General features: G+C 39.0%; 1 protein-coding gene across 13 annotated transcripts in view; it reads left to right on the top strand.

Annotated features, from left to right (window-relative positions):
- The window catches only part of AKT3 (AKT serine/threonine kinase 3), a 169,754-nt gene that overhangs the window by 92,863 nt on the left and 56,986 nt on the right, over positions 1 to 19,905 (top strand). For 12 of the 13 annotated variants that reach the window (XR_015731464.1, XR_015731465.1, XR_015731466.1 and 9 more), the window contains one exon: positions 12,092 to 12,203. The exons of the other annotated variant lie outside the window; for it this stretch is intronic. Coding sequence is in view for 8 of the 12 variants with exons in the window: in XM_060692386.2 (XP_060548369.1) it covers positions 12,092 to 12,203 (112 nt within the window). In the remaining 4 variants the exon portion in view is untranslated. The remainder of the gene's footprint in view (positions 1 to 12,091; positions 12,204 to 19,905) is intronic. 13 annotated transcript variants of the gene reach the window in all.

Raw genomic sequence — 19,905 nt, 5'->3', positions numbered from 1 at the left:
GCTCTCACACAATGGGGAATTTTGGCACCCTTATCAGCTCCAGTGCCGGCATGCAGGTCTGCCCAGCCGTCCAGTCATTTGGACAGTGACTCTTCTTGCGCTGCAGATTTGCCTTTCCCGTCTCATCAGGAAGAAGGATGATGCCTTTGATTTCAATCTTTCTGGTGAGGAGGAGGATACTTCCTCTGACAAACAACATAGTACAGAGCTCTTCAGACATGAGATGTTCAAAACCCTGTTACACAAGGCTCGAGTCACGGCCAATATGGGGATTACTCCGGTGCACACTGGAGACCCCTCAATACCGCAGGACTCCACCAGCCTCCTTTTCACTGAGGCTACCCAGGAGCAGGACACCATTCCTTCACCCAAACTTTTCATGGACATGGTCTAACGACAGTGGTCGCAGCCAGGGCCCATACTGGCTCCCAGCAGCCCCAACAAAAAATTATACTCAGTAGATCAGGTGCTCGAGGACCTCCTGAAATTACTCTCAATCGATGCTCCGCTGGTGCAACTCACCTCACCTAGCATCCTTCCTTCAGATGCCGCTGAGGGTCTTAAGATCGAGGACAGAGGGGTGGAGATTTCGACCCGCAAAACCCACCAAGCCGCGGCATGGGCCATCAAGTCTCCTACTGTGGCCTCTTTTTTTGCCAGCACTTCACTCATCTGGCTGCATCAGATGCAATCCCGGATCCCCCCCGATGATTCGCGTTCGCATCAGGACGTCAATATCCCGCAGAGCAAGGAGAAAGAACCTTCACGGTAAGACCAACGTTCCTTTTGCATTACTTGTAGACTTCTCTGTATCTGGTTTAAGGAACTCATTTGGCAGGTTCCTATTCTTCCAGAACAGATTTTAATGGTGTGCAAGGGACTGCAAGGGGGAGGGAGAATTACTATCTTCCTAGTTTCGCTGAGGGAAGAAAGTTAAGTCATTAGAAATAATTCACTGGACTCTAGCCAGAGAGAATTGTAACTATACTATATTTTTAAAACCCAAATTAATATGAGGATTGAAGAGTTGACTGTACTGGCTGTACAGATAATCCAATCATTTATTTTAAGTGTAATGATGAACCTGAAATTGAAAAATTTCTGCAGGATCCAATCAGAGTCGCTCACCAGGAAGAGAGGTTTAGTCTTTCGAGCTTTTGAGCTTTTGAAAGACTAGCAGAGAGACGTTCCTTGAAGATGGGCTTTAGCACGAGTCCGAAAGCTGGAAGACTAACCCTCTGATCCCAGGATAATTTTGTAGGAACCAAATTGGATCCTACAACATTATCCTGGGACATGTTGATTTGCCTTCATTCATGAAGAATTTCTCTCCATTCAGATTCTTGCACTATTTGCCTTTAAGGCCCAACTATTAAGATCCTCAAAATAATCCTTTGACATTTGAGCTTTGTCAATATTAAAAGAACTAGTAAAGAATATAACATATTCCCTTTTTGGGGTCAGGAAGGAACTACACGAGATAGACTGAATGATCATTTGAAATTTCTTCAGAGATTTCCTAGAGGATCTCATGTTGATCATAATTTTGTGTTATGTGAATTTTTGACATTCATTTGAATGTTTAGTTAATCAACAAAAAACTGAATAAAATAAAAGTTAATTATTGCTGTACTATTTGAATAATTTTCATAATGCTCTCATATCCTTTTTGGTGCTTTTCTTTCATCACTGTAAAGTAGTTTGAACTATGTTTTTGTGCTGTACTTCATTGAGCAATATATTCCAGTTAGCCATGATGTCTAAAAGGGACAAGAGGATTTACAGGGATTCCCTCACTGCTACAGATACAAAGGCAAAGTCCTAGAGCAGCCTTATGAAAACAGAGTTGCTGTAAAAAATCAGCCCCATCAAAGACTTTTTAAAGGGAGGCAATGTGGTGCAGTTGTGCTGGACTTATATATGTATAGGACCCTGTTCAAAGTATAATTCAATATCAGTGGGTCAATGTCTTTCCTTCAAGAAGGTAACATCAGTGGTGGGATTCTGCCGATTCTAGGCGGTTCGGCCGAACCGTTTGTTAAATTGCTGGGTCGCCCTGCCCCTTGCCCCGCCCCGCCCCATTATTTATTGCCAATAAATAGTGGTGGGCGAGGGGTGGGCAAGCCAGCAATTTAACAAATGGTTCTGTGTTTTTTTATAATTTTATTGGCCTTGCAGCTGCTGCGGGGCTTCAAAGGGCCACCCTACAGCTGATCAGTGTTAAAAAAAAAACCAAATGAGTAGACCAACGCCTGCAAAAATAAATGGGTAGACCCAGTGGTGGGATTCTACTTCGGTAGAACCAGTTAAGTAGTTAAGCCAGGGGTTGCCAAAGTGGGCGGTACCGCCTCCTGGGGGGTGGTGGGATGCCTTAGGGGGACGGTAAGAGGCAAGAGGGGTGGCAGGGGGGTAGGGTTGCCAAGTTTGCTTCAAAAAAATAGCGGACAAGCGGGGAGGGAGTGTTAAGTAGTAAAAAAAATAAAATAATTTTTTACAATTAAATTATATATTTTCTTACAAACATTTTAACACGTATTAAAATAATCACTTCAAAGCTATACTTAAAATTCAAAACATCAAATATATTATAATACTATGTAAAATATTAAATTACATTTTACTTTGCTGTCATGTGTATTTTTTATTTGATTGCGCAGCTTTGATCAGTTCTTTGTGTTTAAGGAATAATTTTTTAATTTCAGTACAGCGTTGAGAAATATTAAAAAATATACAAAGTTCACTTCAAACTAATGGTACAAGCAGTCAGTTACGTTCGTCAGTCCACAAATTTCCCATGACGCTGAAAATTCGTTCAATGTTTGCATTTGATACCGGAATTGATGCACAATACTGGAACAGTTTCAGTAAACTCGGAGCTGGCTCTTTCTTGAAAAAGTACGTCCACTTATCAAGGGATGAATCGCCCTGCAGATGAACATAAACTTCATCTAATTTCATCGAAGAGAATGTTGGGTGGAAGTTCTTCTCACCATGGTGATAATAACCAAATGTTTGTCATTTCTTCTAAAGTTGGAGGATTATTGCGATCAATTAGATTGAAACAACTTAGCGTCTCATATACTGAATCGGTGAAATTATACCACTTTTCTAGGTACGCAATGGCTCTTTGATACACGTTGATGGCTTCTTTCTTGAACTTTTGCACAGCATTCTCAGGCAAATGTTTTTTACGTAAGGCAAATAAAACTTTCATTCCAAAAAACTGCTCATTGTATTTTTTTTTTGCCAAAAATCACACATCTTACACATGATAATGTGAAGATCACATGTAAGAATTTTCTTGCTTTCCAGCATCAGTAGGGTGTCTTGCATCATTGACATGAAGAAGTGCGTGAAATATAAATACAATTCTGAAATTGTTGGTTCATCGTCCTTTGCGAGTTCATTTTCCTGATCCGAAATAAGGTTCCAGATAACCTTATGGCACTCATCAGATCCAAGAGAAATAAAATACGATTTTAGAGGTATCCAGTTTAAAAAAAGTATTTCGACCATTTTAAACAAACTTAACCAACGTGTTGGAACATGGCACAAAACTTCATGGAATTCTGACTCGCAAAACTCAAAAAATGATTTCAACTCTTCTCGTTTCTTCGCAGAAATCAAAAATTCGGCAAAAACTTTCAGCACTACATTTTCGATATCAAAAGATAACTGCTTTAATGCATTTTTTGCGCTGTTGTGTAAAATGTGATTATTGCAATGAGCAGCTACAATATTGTCATTTTCCAGCAATAATTTTTGGTAAACAGATTTGTTCACTCCATAATTGACCGATGCATTATCTGCTGAGTAAGCTGAAACATTATTTATTTCCAATTCGTTATCACTAAGAACTCGACACAGCTGATTTTTTATTGATGTAGAATCTTTGAAAGAATCCTCATAAAAGTCTAAAATTTTCACACACAGTCCTTGTTCACAAGTAAAATATTGTGCAACAACGGGATACATTTTGTGATTTCCCTTGTTTGATGCGTCAGTGGAGAGAGAAAATGGAATTCCAGTTTTAAGATCATTGAGAACCAACTCAATAGAAAAAGGATACAAAACCTCATTGACAATAGCTGATGATTTGGTTCTTCCACAAGACATCTTTTTTACAATTTCTGAATCATCAAAAATTTGCTTCATTAACTTAAACCGCAATCTTGAGCCAGAAAAGAAATATGGTGTTTGATCCCATGGTAAGTTTCAGCCATTTCAGCTACAGTCACTTTCTCACTGAAAGAGGAGTCTTTAACAATGAAAAATGAATTGATTCGCTGGAAGCTATTTTCTCCTTATCTAAATGATTTTTTGTGTTTGCATGCTGTGTGACAGCTTTTATACCATTACATTCAATTGTGAACGATTTCTGACACAATTTACAGTAGGCCGTCGTATTTGTTCTGTCGGTTTCGTTGTTGGTAACCCATGCAAAAGTAGCTTCCCAGTCTTTGGTGTATTTGCACACTCCTCTCTTTCGTTTTAAAGAATTCAAAATCTCGCTGCTATCACTCTCATCACTTGACGCCATTTTAGGTCAGTCGACACAAGCTACAATACATTTTAAAAATGTGAACTGTACATAATTTTATAATATATTTTTATTTTAATCTCATCATTAATTTTTTTGGAGAATCGAGTTCAATGGATATTCGATCTTTGTCTCATTCTAATTTATGAAAAAAAAAAGACAAAACACGATTCTCCTATCCTTATTCTCTTAGACTGTACAGCTTTAGATTACATACCATTTCATCATAAAGCTTTTGAATAAAAAAAATTTCCATTATTTTGTGAAAAAAAATAGTGAACATAATGTGAAAAAAGTGGACTGTCCGCTCAAATAGTGGACACCTGGCAACTCTACGAGGGGGGTGCTAGAGGCAAAAGGGGGCGACAGGAGGGGGCTAAGTGGCAAGGAGGGTGGCCCCCACCCCTTGGCCTGTGTCTTGCAGCACTTACCTCCTTGCAAGCAAACAGCAAGAAAAAACAGCCCCCTTTCGGCTTCAGCATAGGTTAATTAGCACAAGTTGATTAGATCGACCTCCCAACTCTCAGCTGATTTGCGCAGTTGCTAGCTGCAAAGAGTGCTGGAGCAGATTTTTTCCCCCCTAGCTATGCTGAAAAAACGAAACTGAAAGTAAAGTAGGGTCTTTGCTGCAACGTGACAAAATGAGGCAGAGAGGGATTTCTTTTTCTTCACTAAAAAAGGTAGGTGCAAAACTGCAAACAATGGGAAATTTAGGGCAAAAGAGAGTTCAAGATTTTAAAACACAAAAGAAAAAAAGCTCCATTTAACTAGGGAATTGTAATAATTGAGATACTATTAATTGTATATTGTGTTGAAAATAGAAATGGTTAAGTTGTGGTTTGGAGGAATATATGGGGGAAGTTATTTGGTTTATTATTATTGGTAAATATAATTAATTGATTTGTAAGAAATTGGATTGCATGGAAATAATTGGAATATTCATATTCATATTGATTAATATACAAAAAAGATAGTTATAACTAATTGATTTATATAAAAATGTTGAATTTGTATTAAACAATTGTAATATTAAATAATTAACCAATGTGAGAATGGATATAAAAATAGATGACAATGGGACGGGGTATAATATAGATTAGAAGGGAAAAATTGAATTTGATTAAGATTAGAGATGAGGATGAAGGGTAATATTGGTTTTTTAAAAAAATAGATGAGGTATATATATGGCAAAAAGGAAATATAGAAATTGTAAATTTAATTGAAATGACTAAACACTGTTTAAATTTGTGAACCGGCCAAATACTCTGTTCAAAGAAAATACATTGTATGTTTGTATGTGTGTTTCTAATTATTGCTATTTATTCATATTTGTTCTCAATTCATTCTTTATCTTAATATCTTTATATTTGTTTGGGGTTGCCTTTCTTCCCTTTCATCTTTTTTATTGTACAGCAATCTTTCTCCTCAAACCTACCACCTCTTTCTTTCCTTTCCTTCTTACTTTCTCTTCCCCCCCTCTTCTTCTCCCTACTTCCTCTTCCTTTCTCTTTCTCCTCCTCTCTTCCTCCCTCTCTTACCATCACTCCTACTCTAATTTCCCTTCCCTTCCTTCATCCCTCTCTATTGCTGTATCCTTTTATGCATATGGACTACTCAGAGGGCTGAAAAAGTTATTTTGACTGGTCCTCACACTTTTGACCAGTCTTCGAACTTACGACTGTCCTCACATTTTACGTTTTTGCCCTATCTTGTCACCATGGTGAAGAGAAGCAGTTGTGAAATGAGTGACACGGTTGTTAAGAATGCTACAATGGGCATAAATGATGACCAGTCATAAGTGCGAAGACCGGTCAAAAGTGTGAGGACCTGTCAGAAATCACTTTTTTCAGCCCTCTGGGTAGTCCTTTTGTGCATATGGACTGCTCAGAGGGCTGAAAAAGTTATTTTTGACTGGTCCTTGCACTTTTGACCAGTCCTCGAATTTACGACTGTTCTCACATTTTATGTTTTTGCCCTATCTTGTCACCATGATGAAGAGAAGCAATTGTGAAATGAGTGACACAGTTGTTAAGAATGCCGCAACAGACATAAATGTGAGGATGGTCATAAGTGCGAGGACCGGTCAAAAGTGCGAGGACCTGTCAGAAATGACTTTTTTCAGCCCTCTGAGTAGTCCCTATGCACATAGCCACGCCCACCCGGTCACATGACCAGCTAGCCACGCCCACCTGGTCACATGACCAACTAGCCATACCCACCCGGTCACATGACCATCAAGCCAAACCCCAACTAAGCCACGCCCACAGAACCGGTTGTTAAAAAAATTGAATCCTACCACTGGGTAATATTAATTAGTCAAAATATAGTGCTAGCAGTATTTCAGGTTTCTCCCACACTACTGTTCTGTTGAATTCAGTGTACAAAAGTATGAACTAAAAATATATTGAAATAGGCAATTTCTAGAAGCAAATAGAGGGAAGAAAGTACACAAATGAATATTTTGTGCAGATAATGCATGCCAGTTGCCAAGTGTCTAAATTTTGACAATCTGATCACAGAGATGCTGGGATGCTGTTGTAACTTCAAAAGGTCACTAAATGAATGGTTGTAAGTCAAGGACTATTTATAATTCAAAGTAAATTAATTACAAAGGTGAGGGAAATTCAGGCTCATGAATTAATAGCATCATTTGTAATACCGAAGCAGCTTAAGTTTATAAATCTCATTACTATTGGCTAAGACACTTTTTCAGAGTTTCAATTTACTCTTCTATAGCAGTGAGAGATTAAGGCTGCAAAGGCAAAGTAGTTCATGTGAGATAGGAGTTTTGTGGTAAGAATAGATTTTCTTTGAGAGAAAAAAGAGAAACATTTGCCTGTTTTCACTGCTTTAAATCTGAGCAGAACATCAGATTTTATTCTGAAAAAGTGATTTGGATTAGTTGGGGGTTTGTGAAGGTAGCATCAGTTTGCAACTCATTAAAGCAGTTGCATTTTTTCCTGGATTTGCACACTTGCCTTCTGTACGTACTATACAATACTGAATAAAGATGCAGATTTTGTTTATTCATTGCAGACTAAAGATGGAACTAATTTATGTAAATATAAATTATATATATAAATATAAACTTATATTCTTTTTAGTTTTCAATTTAGAAAATAAATGGGAAACAAATAGCTATATTAAAAAACAAAGCATCAGGCCTCAATCATTAGCTATAATGCTGTGCCCTATAGATCCCAGAAAGATACCTAAAAGATAGAGCACAGATAGACTTTCCATTTGGGAACACATTTGCCCATGAGCCTGAGCACATTTCTGCAGAAAGCAGTTTCTCCCCTCTCCTCTCTTTCTCACCCACACATGCACATAGTTATTATTTCTGATTGCCCCATCAGATCTGATAAGAGGGGCATACTTTGGGTACTACTAGCTAAGGAATGTCAGTGGAATGTCATGCATAAAATGAGAGCCTTTTCTGCTGTGGCACCTGTTCTTCGGAATATCATCCCTGTTGAAATTAGATTGGCCCTGCTCTTGTTGGCCTTTCATGAGATCTTGAAAACTTGGTTTCTGCCCAAGCCTAGGGCTCTGACTGTGGGGTAGAGTCCATTTCTTGGTTATGTGGACGATTGGTTGGATAATGCCTGGCTGCTATGTGTTTTATTTTTATTTTTTATATTGTATATTTTATGTATTTTATTGTAATGTGCTTAGAGTCATATCAAAATGAGATGGGCGGCTATATAAGTAAAATTGTTAAATTACCCATTGTCAATTACAAGCTTGTCAAGCAGCAGGGAAATCTAAAGTTCCAGGCAGTTCAAATGTGTATAAAGATTTATTGTAAGCTTAAACTCTCTACAAGAATCTGAACTACTAATGGTCTAGGGAAATTAGTGGGAGTTAAGAATAGAAAGGAATTCAAGGTGGGCTGGACTTGGATCTTGTGGGCGCAAAGGGACTCATGAATGATGACGCATCTGAGCCCTTTTGGGCTCAGCCCTATCTTTTCCTACAGCATTATTATTTTCACAATGCTGTAAAAGTGTGTGTACATTGTGCAGACAAGTGTCCCCACACAAATAAAAGGGCCCCAATCCTGTTGGTCTTTCACAAGACTTTAAAAACTTGGCTAGTTAGATGGTCTTGGGCTTGGAATGTATTAAGGGAGCTGTTACTTGACTTCACTATTAGTCAATTAATTATCATGGCTGCTATTTATTTTTATTTTGTTTTGTGGCTTTTTAATTTTTTTTTTATAATTTTAGAATTGTAAACCTCCCAGAATCACCTGGTCAAGTTGGGCAGTTTTAGAAATTGAGTAAACAAACAAACAAACAAATCAGGGAAATGAAATAGTTTATTTTATTTATTTATTTTTATTAAATTTGTATACCGCCCTTCTCCTGCTGGACTCAGGGCGGTGCACAGCCAAAAATAAAAAACATTCCAATACAAAATTTAAAATTTTTAAAAAGAATTACACAACTTTGGCCCAAAATTTAAAACATCCCAACAAAACCCATAGACAATTAAAAATCTAACATCTCAAAAGGGGGGGGGGGTGTTACGCCAGCCCTGCTTGGTGGAAAAGAAAAGTTTTTAGGGCATGGCGAAAAGCCCGGAGATCTGGTATCATGAGTATCTCCGGGAGCAAATCGTTCCAGAGGGCAGGTGCTGCCACAGAGAAAGCCCTCCCCCTGGGGGTCGTCAGCTGACACTGCCTGGCTGATGGCACCCTGAGGAGTCCCTCTCTGTGGGAGCGTACTGGCCGGTGAGAGGTATTGGTTCTCATCTTTAAAGCACTCCATGGCTTAGGGCCCGGGTATTTACGAGACCACCTTCAGCCACCGATAACCTCCCACCGGCCAATCCGCTCCCACAGAGAGGGTCTCCTCAGGGTGCTGTCGGTCAAGCAATGTTGACTGACGACCCCCAGGGGGAGAGCTTTCTCTGTGAGGGCACCCGCCCCGCCCGCTATCCCCAGGAATACGACTGATCCCGGACCTCCGTACTTTCTGCCGAGCATTGAAGACCTTCTTATTTCAGCAAGCTGGGCTGGCTTAAAATTTTAATGGGCTATTTTATTGGTAAGGGATTTTAAAATTTGCGGAAGCCAAACTAATTTAATTCTGTTTTCATTTATTTTAATTTTTATACTGTATGTATTTTAATTTTGGCTGTTCACCACCCTGAGTCCTTCGGGAGAAGGGCGGTATACAAATTTAATAAACCGAAACCGAAACCTAAACCTATCGGCGGCAGAAGGCGGTCCAGCAAATACCCAGGTCCTATGTCATGGAGCGCTTTAAAGGTGGTAACCAACACCTTGAAGCGCACCCGGAAGACCACCGGAAGCCAATGCAGCTCACGCAGGAGAGGCGTCACATGGGAGCACCCCCTCGCTCCCATAATCCTCCGTATGGCCTCATTCTGCACCAGTTGGAGCCTCCGGGTGCTCCTCAAGAGGAGCCCCATGTAGAGAGCATTGCAGTAGTCCAGGCGGGAAGTGACTAGTGCCTGAGTGACTGTGTGTAAGGAGTCTCGATCCAGAAAGGGACGCAACTGGCGAATTAGGCGAATCTGATGAAAAGCTCCCCTGGCCAAGGCCGTCATATGCTCTTCTAAAGACAGCCGTGCATCCAGGAGGACGCCCAAGTTGTGAGCCCTCTCTGTGGGGGCCAATAACTCGCCCCCAATAGCCAAGAGGCAGCTGGTTCCATAGGGTAGGTGCCCCCACAGAGAAGGCCCTCCCCCTGGGGGTCACCAGCCTACATTGTTTGGCTGATGGCACCCCGAGGAGGCCCTCTCTGTGGGAGCGCACAGGTCGATGGGAGGTTGTCGGTAGCAGCAAGCGGTGTCGAAGATAACTAGGTCCTATGCCATGGAGCGCTTTAAAGGTGGTAACCAACACCTTGAAGCACACCCGGAAGACCACTGGGAGCCAGTGCAGCTCGCGCAGGAGCGGTGTTATGTGGGAGTGCATATCATCAGCGTACTGATGGAACTCCACCCCAAAGTCACGGATGATCTCTCCCAGCGGCTTCACATAAATGTTGAACAAAAGGGGCGAGAGGACTGACCCCTGCGGCACCTCACAAACAAGGTGCCTCGGGGTCGACCTCTGTCCCCCTGCCAACACCAACTGCGTCTGGTCAGAGAGATAGGAGGAGAACCACCACAGAACGGTGCACCCCATTCCCAACCCCTCCAACCGGCGCAGCATGATACCATGGTCGATGGTATCAAAAGCCGCTGAGAGATCTAACAGGACCAGGATAGAGGAACAACCCCTATCCCGAGCTCTCCAGAGATCATCCACCAACGCGACCAATGCCGTTTCCGTTTCCGTGCTGTGCCCAGGCCTGAAGCCGGACTGGAGCGGATCCAGATAGACTATAAATAGTTATATAGATAGTGCTCAATTAGTGAACACAATTGTGACTGACAGTTTGGTTGCTAAGTGGAAAATCACGTAACTGGGACTGTGCTTATGTTTTATTTCAGCTTTCCTTTCTCTCCACTTTGCCACTTTGCCAACCTTCAGAATGCTCATCATTCTGCATGCATTGGGATAATTAGCAAGAAGGGAAATAATGTTTGATTTTACAATCATTGGAGAGGAGTAAGTTTATTCTCTTGTAATCCCAACCTCTCCAGTGCCTCTGCTTTGCAAGGTGAGGTGGGGATAGGAGGAAAAAAATGGGTCACACACAGGAGAGATTATTTAAAGAGATGGTTTAAGATATAATTGACTGTAATGGTGAACTTGACAGAGAGAAGCTGTGAATGTCATAAATGCACATCTTGTTTGCAAAATTATTTTTTCAGCGTTGTCATAACTGAATGGTTTACTGCTGCCTAAGCCAGTTGATAAGCAAAACCTACCTATACCGAAAAGTTACTTTCCTTGTTTTGAAATGTACTACTAAGGAATATGCAACATGTTGTGCTCTGCTTGTTAGGCTACATGTTCAATGATATTTGACTATTGGTTAAACTTTTGGAGATTTAAACTAATCTAAAACATCTGGAGGACACTGTTACTACTTATCTTTGAGTGAAAAAAGAAGAAAAGTAATAAATATAAGTAGCAATTTTAAATAAAATTATTTATGCATACTGGAAGTTTATAATCATATTCATTCATAATACATTGTTCTTGTTATTTTGGGGAATATCTTTGAAAGGAAGATTCAGGCAGCAACATGTTTTGATCCACTGATTTATTGGTGAGGGAAGAGTGTGTAGGTGTTTTGCAGAGGCACTTTTTCTCCTTGTAATCTGGAATGTCATCTCCTGACCTGATGCTAAAGATATGATAAGGTTACTGGCAGGAACTGCGAAAGAAACGGATCATAAATGACCTTTCATCTGTTCTTGGAAATCTGTAAGCATTTGGATTCAACTGAATATAACTCATTTATTTTATTCCAGCTTATTTTCACACATACTTAATTATTTTTCTCCTAAGGAGTGGAGTTAATGTATATGCATGTGTGTGAGAGACTGAATGTGCATGTATCTATATGTATTTTATAACAGAGTATTTTGTTTCAGCATGTTATAAAAATATTATTTTTCTAGAATGCCAACTAATGAAAACAGAGCGACCAAAACCGAACACGTTTATTATTCGATGTCTTCAATGGACCACTGTGATAGAAAGAACATTTCATGTAGATACTCCAGAAGAACGGTGAGAAATAAATCCAACTGTGTCTTGTTGGACTTTTAAAATGTTGGTAAGAGTTTTTACAAGAAGAAGAAAATGTATTTTGAGAATTTGTGTTCATTTATTGAAATTATGAGCTAAAATATTCCTAATTCATTGGCAACAGCTACAAACAAATTATAGCATTTAATTGTGACTTAAAATACTTGAATTGTGTCAGACCTTGAAGGTAGGCAAAGTCAAGAAACAGAAGCAGCAGAACTGCAGAAAAGCTTTCTGTTAACATATAAAACAGAAAAACAGAATAAACAGAGAAACAGAGAAAAACAGAATCTTGAAGGCCTATGAAAGTTTCTGTCTTATGCCAAACAAAATCAAGGCAGGATTATTTTGAATTTCTCTCTCATGCTTTCTACTTTCCCAAGACAAAGTAGTCTTTTCTGATCTCTTCCTCCTTTATTATCCTCTTCCCCCTTCCCAAGCTCAAAACTTCATATTCCCCTGCCAGAATCATATCTCCCCTCCTGCACATGGTAATGGGCCAGAAAACTCATCAAGGGCAATGAGCACATAATCATTTTTGTGTGAAAATGGATTTAGAAGCTTGTCAAGGTCAGTAAACACCATACTTTTCAGAGTATAAGACGCACTCCCCTCCCAAAAAAATGGGTGAAAATTGTGGTGCAGGTGCCTGGAACTGGCCGAAAATGTGATGCATGGAGGCCAAAAATGGGGTGTGCAGAGGCGACGATTGGTGGCGATGTGCTGTGGTGATCTCCGCAGCCTGGAACTGGTCTAAAACAGAGCTTGCAAAGGCCAAAAACTCAATGTGTGGAGGCAGCGATGGGCTCTGGTGATCCCCAGAGCCTGGAACAGCTGATTGGCAGTATTCTGGGAGGCTGATCTAACCGCCAATCAGCTGTTCGTGCTAAATCAGGCTGCGATAATGTGCTGAAGCTGACCAGGCTGTTTGCTGTTTGCTGCAAGGATGCTAGCCAGATGAATACCGATGGTTGCTGGTAGGCAGAGGCAGAATTTTTTTCCTGTTTTCCTCCCCAAAACTAATGTGTGTCTTATATTCTGGAGCATCTTATACTCCGAAAAATATGGTAAATCAGATGAAGATGGAGATGGAACTGGAAAGGGCCTCTTGTCCTCCTGTTGCACAGCAACTGCTACTGAAGAATCTGACTTGGCAGGGAACAAAGAATCTTCTTCATTCTAGACTCAGTATCTGGCAATTCTGGATGTAGTTCACAGGGACAGGTTTTGTGTGAAAATTTCAGATAGAACTGGCAGATAATCCTTTGCTCCCTCCCACAACTCCTTCAATTCAGGGTATTCAATTCAGTTATTCTATACATCCCTTCCTATAACTGGAGTCCACAGTATGTTCTGCCTTGTATTCCTTTCTTCATTTACCAGGACACAAGGCAGAAGGCAGGTCCTCTTGGACCAGTGAAATACCAGATGTATCTGCTAAAGCAGGCAACTGCAGAAAGAAATTCACTGGGATAATCTGATGGGTAACAGGGAAGAGGTATAGAAAACAAAGAAGATGACCTTGACAGAGAAAGGGAGGATCTGTTACCAAGACAACAAACATAAACATTGCATAAACACAGACAATGCAAATCAGTATGAAATTGTCTCAGAAATACACCTCCAATATCACATGAAGATAAAAAAGAGAGGAGACACACATTCAGATTTACAAACCTCTGTTATAGGCACTTAATAAAATTAGTTTTCGGCATGCTGGCATCTGTTTCTTCGTCTGGTCTGTCTTGCAGGGCTGACAAGGGGCTAATAACGTTTAACTTTAGCTTTTTGGATAGGTGAAAGGAAGCAAGAAATGCAGTGGAAAACAACACCAAACGTTCCTTTAGAATCTTGGTGTCCTCTTGCCAATGAGCATCTGCTGCTCATTTGTACATAACCTTGGCTAAAGCTAACTACTTATTTAATGAAAGTTGTGCAGTTTATGTCTCCTGGTGAAAATCAAAGGCTCAAAGAACAATGGAGGCAGGAGGAATGGAGGGCATGATCCATAGGTGATAGCTGTAGAGTACTTGAAAGGCCAACACACAACTGGAGGAATGTCGTGAGATGTTATAGACAGATTCTGCAAAATGCAATAAATGAATCCAATTATCCAGTTAATGAGAGACATAGCAATGGAAGTACCATTCAAATAATGTATTCCATTTCCAAAATTTGGGTGTAAATTGAAAACCACAATCTAATCTATATATATAAAAACGAAAACCACTCATATCGCAATCACGAAAGCTCCAGAACTGTAAAGCTTACAAACTTGAAATTTGCCACGTTTGTTCCTCTTGGCTTCTAGGTGCTCACTAAGAGAGGATTTTTTGAAATGATCATCAGAGCATTAGTATTTCCTATATTATTATTAACACATCTGATGCTAAGGAGTTCTATTCCCCCTCCTCACCTGAAAATAAATTTGTTCCAAATGCAAAACACAAGCAGAGGAGAGGATTTCACTTTCAGTTTTACTTTCACAGCAGCAAGCAGCTTTATTACAGAACAGTTGAGCTAAGCCATGCCCAGCCTCCTTCCTGTCTCCTTGCTCACACAGTAAATACTTTTTGAGTTTCCAAACACCCTCAACTCTCTCACACAATGACAGGATGCTAGCCAGATGAATACCGACGGATGCTGCAGGCTGGAACATTCTACTCCCCCCCGTCCCAACTGTCAGTTGCATTATATTAACACACTGATGCTACGGAGTTACACATTCTACATTAAGTTTTAGGCTGTAAGTGTCAATTTATCAAGCCTGAATATATAGTTTCGTAGCGAAGCACGGGCATCCAGCTAGTATCTTATAATTGAGTAAACACCTGTATCAATGTGATCTAGAAAGAGGTGTGTAGTCTCTTGAGCAGACGATAGACCCTGGATGCGATAAAATGAGCTAACTGGACAAACAAATTCACTACCACTGAATTGGCTGCACATTTAGAAGAATAGTAATAAAATCCAGGAATACTATTCTTATTTAAATTATTATTATGGTTGATTGCACAGTCAGCCAGACATTAAGACTAGACTTGGCATTTTTTATCCACCTATTGAGCCCTTCCCAAGGTTCTGTGATAAGCAGGTGTTGTTTGATGGTGTTAAAGGTATCATCACATAAGGTAAGCTGTTCCAAGTAAAGCTGCTTTTTGCAGTTGACAATGATTGTATCAATGCCAGTGGTGTTCCAATGGTGCTCCAGATGTTTTAGGATTACATACAAGGCACCGCTATGTTTGCTTTCTTTTTGCCACAGTTATTCTATTTGTATTTGCAGGTCTTTGTTCTCTCTCTTCTATTCTGCTATCTCCAGTACTGTAACCACTGTCTACATTTTTCTTTCTTTCTTATTGACAATGATTAAAATCTGTGGTTTGTTTGAATTCTAAAGCATTATTATTATTATTATTATTATTATTATTATTATTATTATTATTATTATTATTATTATTATTGGCTCACAACTATGTGAAGACACAGCTGCCAATTTGTTAGCTGGTGTTCCTCTTCATATGCATTGAGTTCTTCTCAAGAACCTAGAATGTCATAATATACCAGTATAGTGTATATATGTGAATCTAAATAGCATTTTACAGTGTACCATACATTGGTTGGTTTATGCCATAATCGTTTAGTTTCACATTTCAGATCTTGATACATGGTGATCTTTTCCAATTCTTTGTCTTCTATTCTGCTACCACCTGATATTGCCACTTCAATTATCCACACTTTATTCTTTTCAACTACATATATCTGGTGGGTCATGAGCCGATAATTTATCAGTCTGTATTTGGAAATCTAATAATATTTTAACCTCATTTTTTTAGTTTTTCAATTATATGTTCCCACCAATTTTTATTACTAACAGATGGTAATCTTACAGATGTTCTGGTGAATCATTTTGATGACTGTATTAAGTCATTGTTTATATTCAGTTTGTGGAACTTCTTGCATCACTTAAGTATATAATCTGTTTCTTCTGTTTCTCTGCACAATCTGTACTTGGAATCATTTGACAATTTTTCAATTCTGGCCATGAGTTCAAACAGCTTGTTCTTGTGCAGCCAAAACCAAATCTTCAGTTGTAAGCCATTGCCAGACTTTATCTTTACCCACTTTCTCCTAAATCTTTTTGAGAAATTGACCAGGTAATGGTTTACCCTGCCATCATCCTATTTGTATATTTTACATTATTTTGATATTAATATTTGTTTCCTATACACTTACTAAGCTTCAGTTTTTAGCTTGATCAATGCTTGTTCTTGGCTGTTTTTTTACATAATCAGCTAGTGCACAATTTCCTTAGAATAACAGAATTGAAAGGGACCTTGGAGGTCTTCTAGTACAACTTCTTGCTCAAATAGGAAATCCTATACCATTCTGGCTGTCTAATCTTTCTTGGAAATCTCCAATGATTTCAACTTTTGGAAGCAAGCCATTCCACTTATTAATTGTTCTCATATACTGGTCCAGGATCTGCTTTTTAAAAAAATATAAATGATGCTGTGCTTCAGTGGTTAGATGGCATAGACATTGGTATTTAAATATAGATCTTTTAAACATATTTTATTGTGTTTTACTAATCTAAGTGTAATGTTAATATATATTGCTAGTTATGTATGATATGCCATATGCTAAATAAATAAATAAATAAATTAAAAATAAATTAAAAATAAATAAAAAATAAATAAAAAATAAATAAATAATAAATAATAAATAAATAAATAAATAAATAAATAAATAAATAAATAAATAAATGTTCTTACTGTCAGTAATTTTTTCTTAATTCCAGGTTGGATCTCTCTTCGCTAATCTCCTATGAATAGGCTGACGCTCTCTTCTCTGTGACAGCCCCTCAAATATTGGAAGACTGCTATCATGTCACCTTGTCTTTATTAGACTTGAGTAGATTAGACTAGAGATACCCAATTCGCCAAACCATTCATCATATGGTTTAGCCTTCAGTCTCTATATCATCTTTGTTGCCTTCTCTGCACTTTTTCTAGAGTGTCAACATTTTTTTAATATTGTGATAACCAAAACTGGCAGCAGTGTGGCCTTACTAAGTATGGTCTTACCACTTGCACCTATGGCAAAATGGTACTAACACTTCACATGATCTTGATACTATCCCTCTGTTGATTCAGCCTAGGACTACATTGGCTTTTTTGGCAACTGTAGCACACTGCTGGCTCATACATGTGGTTGTCTTCTAGGACATCTAGAACCCTCTCACAATTACTGCTATTGAGTCAGGTGCCACCTATTCTGTACTTGTGCATTTGGTTTTTCTTGCCTAAGTGTAAGATTCACCACTGAATTGCTTTTTGTTGGGTAGTGTTCATTGTTCAAGTCTGTCCTTCTGTATCTTGAGTCTGTCTTCTAAAATGTCCTTTAGAACAGTTAATCAGTGGAATAACCTATCTCCAGAAATTGGGAGGTGCTCAAACACTGGAGGTTTTTAAGAAATATTTGGGCAAGCATTTGTCTGAAATAGTATAGGGTTACTTGCTTGAGCAGGAGATTGGACTGGAAGACCTCCAAGGTCTCTTCCAACGCTTTTATTCTGTTATTCTATTATTGTTGGCTATTCTATTCAGTTTGGTGTTGTCTGCAAATTTGATGAGTTCCTCTTCTAGACCATCATCTAGATCATGAGAAGAATACTCTGCCTAAAACAAAACCTTGAAGTATCCCACTGTATGCTTCCCTCCATTTTGATGTAGTTCCATTGAGGACTACATGTTGAATGCAGTTAGTCAGCCAATTGTGAATCCATCTGGTGGTGATTATTATTATTTATTAAATTTGTTTGCTGCCCATCATGCTACAAGACAGCAGATGTTGCTGTCTATTCCATATTTTTCTATTTTACCAAGGAGTAAGGTGTGATCTGCTTTGTCAAATACTTTACTGAAGTCTAAGTAAACTATGTCCACAATATTTTTCTGATCTACTAATTTAGTCATTTGTCAAAAAGCCAGTAAGGTTTGTCTGGCATGATCTATATTTCACAAACACTGGCTGGCTTTTAGTAATTCTCTTGTTTGTTTTTAGGTGCTCACAAATGCACTGGTTGATTATTTTTTCCATGGTCTTCTCAGGTATGATGTCAGTCTGATTGGTCTGTAGTTTCCTGGATCAATTTTTTCTTTTCAAAAAAAGATTGGAACCAAATCAGCTCTTTTCCAATTCTCCAGTAGTTCTTGCTGCTCCAGGCAGAATGGGACAATTCGCCACTGTCAACTCGCCGCAACCATCTTGCCATGGTTCAATTTGCTGAGGCCAATTTGCTGCAAGACAACTTGCCGCAGGACAATTGTATGCGGGATAACTCAATATGATAAATATTATCCGCCACTACTTCTTCAGCATTATTTCCATTGACAAAAATGGAAGTAATGTAGAAGAAATAGTGGCAGACAACATTTATCAAGTTGAGTTATTCCATGTGGATTGTCCTGCAAAGAGTTGTCCCATGATGAGTTGACCGCAGCAGGATGGCCGTGCTTGGTTTGTCACGCAAGATGGCTACCACCATCATCATGAGCCATTGTGGCGCGGTGGTTAGAGTGTAGTACTGCAGGCTACTTCTGCTGGCTGCCTCCAATTTGGCAGTTTAAATCTCACCAGACTCAATGTTGACTCAGCCTTCCATCCTTCTGAACTGGGTAAAATGAGGACCCAAATTGTTAGGGGCAATATGCTGACTCTGTAAACCGCTTAGAGAGGGCTCTAAAGCACTCTAAAGCAGTATATAAGTCTAAGTTCTATTGCTATTGCTTTCATCTAGGAAGAGATGGGAGCAGCTGAAGCAAACAAGCTATTTTAATGGTGACAACTTTAGCTGTAGACTGACATGACATGATAATACATTGTCTTTGACATCTACTCTCTTTCTTGGTATTAGAACTCTGACTATGAGATGCATAGTCAGATACAGATGCATAATCCAGAAGTGTTATTCTTATTGTATAATTGAAGAGAAAGGGGACAGAGAAATGACTTTAGAAAGAAAATCTGTAGGGTTCCCTGGAGGTCATTCATTTGAGCACTGAGATACAGAATGTATTGTTAAAAGTGAATCCTATTCTACAGGATCCTATTCCATCCTACTGTCTGCTTCTCTACCCTAACTTTCTAGAGTAATCCTTTGGGACTGCAGTATACAATTAATTTCAATAATATGCTATGAGAAATAGCCAGGAAACATTGTACTCAGGATTGCATGAAAGTACATTTGGCAGCTTGTTCTTTGAAACAGGAACATAGATGATATAGGAACTAAAATGGGAGAAAAATTTTGCACACTTGATTTGACATTGACTCAGTTTGTACCTTTTGTCAATGTCCGAAATTCTTTTATTATTTTATGTGTACCTTTATAAGGTGGATTGCTTCTTCCAAGAATGTCTTTATTGTTGAAACACTGCTTTTAAAGCTAGCAAATTTTTATTGAAAATATCATAGTTTTTTTTCAGCCAGGGAAAGAAAACTGGAATAAAACAAAACAAGAGGTTGTTTCCTCTGCCGAAATTTGAAGGAGAACAGTTCCCAAGTCAGAGTCCAAAGCATCTGTTTGCACACCAAAGGGGTAACTGGGAGCTGGATGTATGAGTGGGAAGAAGATATTCTCAAACTCTAAAAGGCGGCTTATTTTTGAGTAGACCATATT

Source organism: Pantherophis guttatus, chromosome 1 (genome assembly GCF_059756535.1).
Source record: "Pantherophis guttatus breed Tessera chromosome 1, ASM5975653v1, whole genome shotgun sequence".
Lineage (NCBI taxonomy): Eukaryota > Metazoa > Chordata > Lepidosauria > Squamata > Colubridae > Pantherophis > Pantherophis guttatus.
The sequence above is the reverse complement of the archived record's forward strand: the minus strand, read 5'-3'. Positions and strand labels throughout refer to the sequence as shown.